We start from the raw sequence: 9,702 nt of genomic DNA on the forward strand, positions 1-9,702 counted from the left end.
TCAGCTGCATTGTTTTTTTAACCAGGGCAGAGGTTTTCAGAATACATTGTATGCTTACATAATTGCAAAAGGGTTCTCCGATGTTTTTCTAGTTGTTGTTTTTTTAAATGATATCAGATCAGAAAACAGAATGAACCTTTGGAACATTGGATGAATAGTTGCTGATAAACTAAAAAACTAATAAAGTACACATTATCATTATTGGGCAATGCAGATATTGCATTAAAGATCAGCCCCCCACTCAGCTGGTATTCTGTCTATAATTGAGTGTCAGGAAAACACAGACACACACACACATCAAAAAAATGGTTATTTTAATATATTTGGGTTTTAAACTGCTGGCCAGACAAAACAGGCAATTTGAAAAAAATCCCATTGGACACTTTGAACTTGCGATGCAACCGTTTCACTATTTCCTGACATTCAAGATAAAAACAGTTGAATCTGTAAAGGCAATAATCAATGCCTGTAACCCTAGGACAGTGCTGTACTGTATTCCACTTAAACTGGTTCTGCATGGGTGGGTTGCTGTCCATCAAAACTCATAATGTCTGAGCCTCACCAGAGCTGCAGCCACAGAACCATCTGATGTCATGGCAGCCCAGGGCAGCTGTGCAGCACCCAGTACTTATGGCACCACTGGACAGGGTTATTGAGGACATAAAGGGCTGCGTTTCTTATTTTATGCATTATACTTACACAGAATGTGCATGCATGGCGGTAAAGGGCTGAAGCACAGGCCCAACATTTCTGCCTGTGAAGGCAATCAATGAAACATGTAAGTTTCTGTTCATTTGGGAGTATAGCCTTGAGGGCTAGTACAGTAATAATTACATAAGTATCATTTTTTGTCAATGGAAAAAAATAAGCCTAATACCTTTTCAATAAAGTTTACAGCAGTATGCATCAGATTTACGCTGAATGAAGGGGATTGCATTGATTCATGGGCTGCAACTGACAATTATTTCCTCAATTAAATTGATTTATTGTTTGGTCTATAAAATGTCAGAAAATCATAAAGAATACCTCTCACAACCTATCCCGGAGCCCAAGGTGACATCTTCAATTTGCTTGTTTTGTCCAACGAACAGTCAAAAACACAAAGATATTCAATTTTCGATAATATAAAATCAGCTAATCCTCAGCTTTTATAGTTTTTAACTTTCACATGAAAAATAATTCATAGAACGGATTGATTATCAACTCTGTTTATCGTGATTACATTTCCATTAATTGAAATGAATGAATGAATGATCTCATTCCATGATTTGCTAAATAGACTGAAACACAGAGATCACACAAACTAACCCTTTTTTATGCAAGTCAGAAAACATCTGCAACCCACAGGTTCCCTTTAAATAGGAGGCAGAAACACGGGCAAAGTTCATGCCAAACGTTGCAAATAAACACTGACAGACATGTCTACCGTTGGACGCCAGCGATTTTGTCCGCGTAATGCATTCAGCCTTCAAGGACAATACTGTATATTGTATTGATGCTTTGTCATCAAACCAGTGTTGATTCCACCACCTTTTATTTGTATTGTCTTATAAAAGCTTAACATTTGTTTCCATTCTGACTACTGCACATCTAGATATTTGTCTATTTGATTCAGATTAATTACAAGATAAAATAAAGGCTCTTAATGTGCAACCCTATGCAATATGCATTAGTCTGGGTGATAAGAATCATGGTGTTTTTTTTTTTTTTTAAAGGCTCTTTCTGTGATGATCCAGACAACATGGCAGGGGTAAAAAAACACTCTAGGGATACCTGCGTATCAGTGTACTGCAACAGTGATTTAACTGCCGTGTGTGTGTGTGTGTGTGTGTGTGTGTGTGTGTGTGTGTGTGTGTGTGTGTGTGTGTTGTGTGTGTTGTGTGTGTGTGTGTGTGTGTGAGTGTGTGTGTGTGTTTGTGTGTGTGTGAGAGAGAAACAGGGTTGAGGGAAAATTGGTTTATGGGTTTGACATTGACAGACATTCAAGAGGGCATTTAGTTGGAGGAAATGACAAGAAGAGATGTTGTTGACGAGGCTGAGGTGGCAGGCCTGGCACTAGGCCCACTGAGCAGCACATAAACACTCTATTCCATTTCACGGCTGTGGTTTTAATGGGGAGCTACTTCTAGAAAGTACCACATTCACTTGAGACGTCCCCACTTTGAGCAAACAATCTGTAACTGACTACTGCTCACTTCAAGTTGAAAGTCCTTTAACGGCAGCACAATACTACAGTCTCTGCCCTCAGATCCAATGGACTCCCTGTTAAATTATTACCCTCCTACCACAATTTCATCCTGTGCTTTAACTGTTGGTTATAAGATTTGCTTGGCAGCAGTGGCAGCGTGGTGCTCACTGACAACGTTGTATGTTCCACCAGAGGAGCATGACCATTGGACAATAAATATGCAAAATCAAAATGTATCCGGTGATTAAGCTGCAAAAAGCAGCTGTGTTGGCACAAGAGGACACAGGACAGTATGTGCCAAAATTCAACAGCCATTGGAAAAGCAGTGTCCTGAGAGAGTGGAGAGGACATACTCAGCGTGAAGCTCCTTGAGGTCTGCCTTAAGACATACCACGGTTTTCATATCTAAAGGTATTTCAAAATATCAGTCTCTCATGCAAGTTTTGTCTACTGACACTTGCCAAGGGTGACCATGAAAGATGCCACTATTCCCCAAAATGTCTTGCATTGTGGTCCTTTCCCTCATTTCAAAATAAATAAAAATGAAATGCCCACTGGAAAGCATCTCAAAGCCATCCCAAATAAACTGTTTTGATTTGGTGAATGCCATAGCCTGAATAAAGCTGCGGCAACATAAACTAAGAGTCAAGTCTTACCAGCTGTGGAAAAAAATCCCGTTTATCAGGCACCAAAGAGAGCCACACAGTTCAGAGGAACGTTGCCTCTGCACCACAATAAACACACCTACAGTAATTCCAATTAACAACTTTTCAAACGGTAACATTATTCATGCCAAATGATGATCTAAATGATCTATTGAAGTGTAATCACTTGGGGGTGCAGAGCATGGCTACACAGTCTGTGACCAAAGATGAAAATAAAGATATAATACAAGCATATTTTTTAGAATATTGATTAATAGGCACCAGAAAATTTGAAATGAAATAGTTTCTCAGCAGACAAAGAGTGTGAGACTCTTTCTTTACTTGATGCTGTTTACCGTTTGGAGGTGCATTTTTTCCAGACTGCTGTGTTGGGGATTGCATGTGTGTTTCTGTTACCTTACAAACAGTTTCCGTGTCCCAGGGCAGGATGGTCTGTAGATCGATGAGCTCGCAGGACACTCCCAGTTTCTCTTGAGCCATTTTGGCCACCTCCCTCATCACATGGATCTAAACGGAAAAAGAAAAGAGGAAGAAAGCCTTTAAATCTATTCAGCGAATGCAGTTTAGTTTGACTAGGATATCACTCCTGTCCTACATTTGTTGTGTATTATGCCTTTTAATTCTAGTAGGCGTACTAAAAAAAATCCATTCTTTTCCCTAGAATCAATATTTTTTTAAACATTGAGTCCCCTAAATACTTTCTGTTTATAAGTTAACACTGACAGCAACTACTCCCTTTCCAGCAAAACCGAGTGAAAGCAGAAAATGCAAAAACAATTGCTTCTTTTTCTACAAATGAAATACATGTCAGGCTGACTGACACACGATGTGCATTGTTCTTACAAAAAACATGTCATGAGACAGAAATGTCTCATGATCTAATATTGTCTCTAGAAGTGTATTTTTCAACTTTTGTTTTGTTAAAGAAGGTCGAAAATTGCAATACTATGAAATCGCAATACCTCTAGAATTGCAATGAATGAAAATCGCAATTCAAATTGAATGCCAATTCAAATTTGATACCCATGTATTCTGAAAGAATCAAATCCGGACAAAAGCATATTGTCCCAGGCCTAGGGCATACACTAAAAAAGGTGAAGAGGCATTATACATGCTCATGTTACTTTTAGATGCTGCAAAACTTATTAGACGTCAAGCAGAATGAATGCAAAATGCCCCAAAACAAACTAATCTTAAATCATGCAAAATTGCTCTCAATATCCATGGTACAGCATTGCAATATGCTAAACCATATTGAGATACAAGTATTGTAATTGCATCATAAACTGCATTACGAGTTTGCTTTGAATTTGGTAGTTTGACAAAAAAAAATGCGTATTCCTTCCTCCCCACAATGTGTTACTTATGAGAATAGTTTCACAGACGTACTGTATATTACACATGTAAAAATGTATGATAATATTAACACTCACTGTTCAAACAGGTATTTTGTAATTTAACGTTCATGTTAGCAATTTCATAAATGCTCTACAGGAGGTAAAAAAGTGAATCATGATAAAGCTTTCCGTTTCTTTTATGCTTTTTATGTTTGTTGGCTGCTGAGGTATGCACAGCCTTTCGGCGATCAGAGCCTAATAAACAGAAAGTTGAAAATAGCTTTTTAAAACTCAAAACATGTGCTTTCCATTAATTCATCGTTTGTGGACTGAGTTCATGTTTATTAGCAGGCACTCTTGGTTGCTTCAAAATAACAACCACCGGGATCAATCTGAATTATCACAACTAGAGTTTTCAACAGTCAAGCCAGTTTGACAGATACAGGCCCTGGGCTCAAGCTGACAAATAATCTCAATAACTGTAAGCAATTATTATGGAACGTAGATGCCATTACATTGTTTCCAGCCAATGAAGTGGATCTTTCTGAGGGAGAAATCATTAATAGAGGGACTGTTAAGAGTAGAGGGAAAACGTCCTCTGTTTGGGTGATCAGAAACTCAGGACTGGGCACTCATCCTCACTCTCGTTTTGTATTCTCTCATCAGCACAGGGCTGACAGATGAGGGGAGTAATGAGGTGGGAAAGAAGAGTGCCATTAAAAAAAAACAAAAAACTAAAAATGGAACCCCATGCTTTCCACTACTTAACTGGATCCCCGTTCTTCACCGTCCACCCTTCAACAATAATACCGGATTTAATGGAGACATTTTCCTTCAATACCCTCAGACCCCCCTCCTGTGCTCCAGGTACATTATGGCCTGGATAAGCCTATTGAAGATGCCGGGTACAATCAAAGTCAGAGATGACTCCTGGTGAGTTACAGGCACCGTTATACAGAGCTGCAGAAAAAAACTCTCTCGGATGAAAAGAAAGGCTACAATAGAAAGCGTGCTGCAGACGTGCTTGCCAAAAACAGCCTTGATAATGTGGAGATGTCTGGGCAGATACAGCCACAGACTGCTATCTGCGAAACCCCGCTGGGGTAGAGAGGGGGCTTGTGATAGACTTAAAGTTAATCCATTGCTTGCCTCTGTGGCTTTAAACGTCATTAAGTGGAGATGAGACTGGACTGCTTTTTTCCTGTGGCCATGGAAAATGATCCAAAGATAGATGACAACTTTCTACTGCTCATGTAACCCACTGAGTCTGCCAGTGATGCGCAGGAACGCCTACCTGTGTCCCCCAGGCAACCAGAGTGACATCACTTCCTTCCTGTAGGATCTCGGCCTGCGAGAGTGGGACGGTGTAGGACTCCACGGGAACCTGCTCCACTGAGGAAACACACACACACACACACACACACACACACACACACAAACACATATATCCAGTGACAGATTAATATTTCATCAGTGCTAAAGTGCAAACACATTAGAGGCAAGCTCAAACGCAAAATAAACATGGGTCAATTCTGAACACAATGCAACCTGTGGTTTTCATGTGAAAAATTCAGAACCCGGACTGACTGGACCATAAATATTAGACTAGATGACAAACGGGTGAAATGACAGACCGTCAAAGAACACAATTACTACCCTACAACATTTTATCTGGACCATTTCAAATGATTTTTCCAGAACCTCATCTCTCCCTAAAGACCGAGTCCATTTATCAGCACAATCTGAAGGATGACCTAATGATATCTTTTGCCAGCAACAAGCTCATAACCCTGTTTAATCTTCAAAACCAAACATTGTTGGGATGGGATATCAATTAGAAAAAGGGGCCACACAAACAGGGCAGCGGTCCAAAAAGGGGGGCCTCGCAGCCAGTCTATCTTTGAACGCAGGTCCAAGACAAAGAGCATGTAAAAATATGGCTTGAATAATAGTTAATCGTGTCTTGGAAAACTGAAGCATGGTCATGGGAATCATTACAATACAAAAATGCATCATGAACCCAATCTGCCATAACCTTTAAACATGGTTTTTAAATAACCTTTAACCTTTAAACATGGCAGCTGAATAGCAATATTTTTTCTGCTCAGACGCAGCATCTTATCACTAAATGCCGTATTTTACCTATCTTTGAATCTCATTCACCATTATGGTTTTGGCTGCAAAACTTGCAGAAAATGGGATTTTAAAGTGTGAGTGGACTCTGAACCGAACTGCTGAAAGCATTCTTACATGGCAATGCATGAAGTCAAATTTACAATTTGGCAGAGTAATAATACTGGGTTTGAGAGATTTCTGGAAACCTTAAAAAGGACTTCCATGATCCTTTCAAGCCTTTGAGAAGCTGTAAAGGAAAGAAAAATTGCCCATCCTGACATCTCACTATATTAAAAGAAAATAAAAGCCTTGAGTGAATCATACGCAACTCCTGATTTAGGCTTCCAGACGAGACAGAAAATAGGCCCTTAGAGTGGAATAATGAAGAATGTTAAAATTGAATTATAAAAACTAGGTTATGGGGTAATAAGTGCAATGTCAGGCCCCACAAATCAGCATGGCCTTGATGAGACAAGTGTTTGATTTTTGTCCTCTTCTGCACAAGAAATAAGAGGCTGCTGCAATTAAAACATGACTTCATCATCCATGCGCAGATCATTAGAGACATGTGGACCTGGCACGAGAGCTGGCTCACTCTGCCCCTTTAGGAAATCAAAATGACTCCTGAAACCCTGCCGGTACTAATACAACCCCCTGTGTGAGATGGATGAGATTAACATACAGCTTTCAAAACAGAAATATCCTTTTCCATAAAACTAGTCAGAAACAAAATAGGGGAAGGGGCCATGTGTTAGGGTGGGGGGAACCATAAAGTGATATGTTTCCATAAGCATCTGGTCAGTAACAGCAGCATCCTCTTGAAACATGTGTTAACACCGATGTTGACTCATCTATATCTTGTTCCCAACTTCTATTGTATCTACAGTGTGTATTATATTTGGCATCAGTTCTTTTGGAAATGCTGCAAGAAATTACATGGCAAGCAAGACCTCTCTTACATACAGCATATTACTAATGTATCTCATCAGTTCCCAAGAAGCTAATAAACCGAGATCTGTATCAATTGAGCAATAATGCAAACAAAAGCATTGCCAAGAACTCAGTACACCTGGTCTTGGCTTCCATGTTGAACCACATCAAAAAAACGCTCCACAAAGAAGGACTGATTGGCAGACAATTATGAGACAGGAAGAATGGTACAATCAATCAATCTTATTTGTCATACTAAATCATACAATCATCCATTGAAATGTTATCCCATCCTTGCACTAGTGCAAGATTCATCATGAAACAGAAGGTGGCGGTCAGATCGGCACACAGAAACAGAGTAACCCGGTTGAATGGCACCGGCACTCCAGGATCCAGTCAAGTCTCGGCGAAAGGCCACCACAGTTTGCGACTTCCCGCTGGGAACAGACGCAGGCACGGAGGCCGCCCGGCTCAGGGTCCAACGTCTGGCTGCTGGCTAGCAGGACGCCTGCCTTGGCACATCCTCCGATGCAGAGACGGAGATGGACACAGAGATGGTTGTAGCTGATAGCATCACCTTTACCTCCGTGTCTACTGATGCTCACATTCAGAACCCTGACTGGCCAGGCTGGCAGAGTCAGCAGGAGACTGAGGAGCTGATTTCTCTATCCTGATGAGGGACTCATAGTCATGGGTTGGCCGCAGAGATAGTGCTAGCTTGACCTCATCTTTTCCATCTTCTCCATGTTTACATTTTGTTTTAAAAAGTAGCTAGCCCAGGTTAGGAGAGTCAGCAGGAGAGTGGAAAGTCAATTTCCCGATTGTTAGCTACAGTAGTTTATTTCTTACTACTAATATTCACTACGTCACAAAGCTTCTACAACCAAATATATAGGTTGACTAAACTAATTTTGCTGTGAGCAGACCTTAAAATGTATACATGTTGCGCTTTGATTTTAATAAACTCAAGAACTGAGGGAGATGTGATGGTTGGAGGCACTTCCTTTGTGCGGAGAAAGGGTTTTTAATGTCAGACTGCACTGTTACATGAGAAATGTTCTGGACAATGATCACTAACCTACTGCCATAATTGAAACAATCTCAGCAGTGGGCTGTATTTTTCCCCAATCTAATCTGGCTGTTATCCAAGCAGTAAAATTAGAGGTATTACCAATCTGTTCTGGTTGCGCCTTTCATTCCTATAAAAAAGGCTTAAACATTATCTTCAAGCCTCTAATGCTGCCTTAATCAAATTATTATGTAGCAAAAGCAGCGGTGTTTTGCAACAGCTGCCAAAAACTGTTAAGAGCTTTTTACAATTTGGATGGACACCTTTTTACAGTGGCAGCCTGCCTAAAGCCATGCTGGCCTTAAGGAGGAGGGAGAGACGATTCAACGCTCCGCCCATTTAGACGGTCTGCTTCACACTTGTGGTCCTGTTGATCTAACGCACATTGTTTGCAGTCAGGCATATTATTTGTTTGTCTTGCATCACACCTCTAAAAGGGAGAACATTTGCTTTCAATAAGGTGACCACGCAAACAAACAAGCGACTTCTCCAGTGCTTTTAACACCATCCAGCCTTCGCTGCTCAGAGTGAAGATGGAGAGCGCTGGAGTGGACCAACACCTAGCTCCATGGACAACAGACTATCTCACCCACAGACCACAGTATGTGAGGCTCCATCACTGTGTGTGTGACGTGGTGCTCTGCAGCCCACGTGCCCCTCAGGGTACGGTGCTCCCCCCATTGCCACATCCAGAAGTTCTCTGATGACACAGCCATTGTTGAATGTGTTTCTGAGGGGAACGATCTGGAATACAAGACGGTTATCAGGGACTTTGTCAGCTGGCGTGAGCTCAACCAGCTTCAGCTCAACACCAGCAAGACGAAAGAGATTATTGTCAACTTTAAGATGAAAACATCCCACTTCTCACCGGTAAGCATCCAGGGATTGGAAATTGAGGTAGTGGAGAGCTACAAATTCCTCGGTGTTCACCTAAACAATAAACTGAACTGGACTGGACTGATAACACCCGTTCACACTACAAGAAGGAACAGAGTCTTCCATCTGCTGAGGAGACTCAGGTCTTTTGGAGTGTGCAGGACTCTCCTCACTTTTTACATCACTGTGGTGGCCTCTGCCATCCTTTATGCTGTTGTCTGCTGGAGGGGGGGCAGCTCGGACATGGACAGGAGCAGACTCTATAGACTGATCAGGAGAGCGAGCTCTGTCCTGGACTGTCCTCTGGACTCCATGGAGAAAGTGGGGGAGAGGAGGATGTTGGCTAAGCTGAAATCCATCATGGACAACACCTCCCACCCCCTACACAACACTTGGGGGGTCCCTGAGCAGCTCCTTCAGAAGCAGTGATACACCCCCCGTCCTGTACATAGATTTATGTACATCTGTACATATTTATATTTTTCCATTCTGAGTACTTTGTAATATTATTTATATTATGGT

General features: G+C 41.2%; 1 protein-coding gene across 2 annotated transcripts in view; it reads right to left on the reverse strand.

Annotated features, from left to right (window-relative positions):
• bckdhb (branched chain keto acid dehydrogenase E1 subunit beta) overlaps positions 1-9,702 on the reverse strand; it is a 52,642-nt gene that overhangs the window by 29,794 nt on the left and 13,146 nt on the right. For both annotated transcript variants that reach the window (XM_032518945.1, XM_032518947.1), the window contains exons 7-8: positions 5,485-5,582; positions 3,250-3,360 (exon numbers count right to left, since the gene is read on the reverse strand). In XM_032518945.1, the coding sequence (XP_032374836.1) occupies positions 3,250-3,360; positions 5,485-5,582 (209 nt within the window). The remainder of the gene's footprint in view (positions 1-3,249; positions 3,361-5,484; positions 5,583-9,702) is intronic.

The sequence above is a fragment of the Etheostoma spectabile genome, chromosome 6, assembly GCF_008692095.1.
Source record: "Etheostoma spectabile isolate EspeVRDwgs_2016 chromosome 6, UIUC_Espe_1.0, whole genome shotgun sequence".
In the NCBI taxonomy this organism is placed as follows: Eukaryota; Metazoa; Chordata; class Actinopteri; order Perciformes; family Percidae; genus Etheostoma; species Etheostoma spectabile.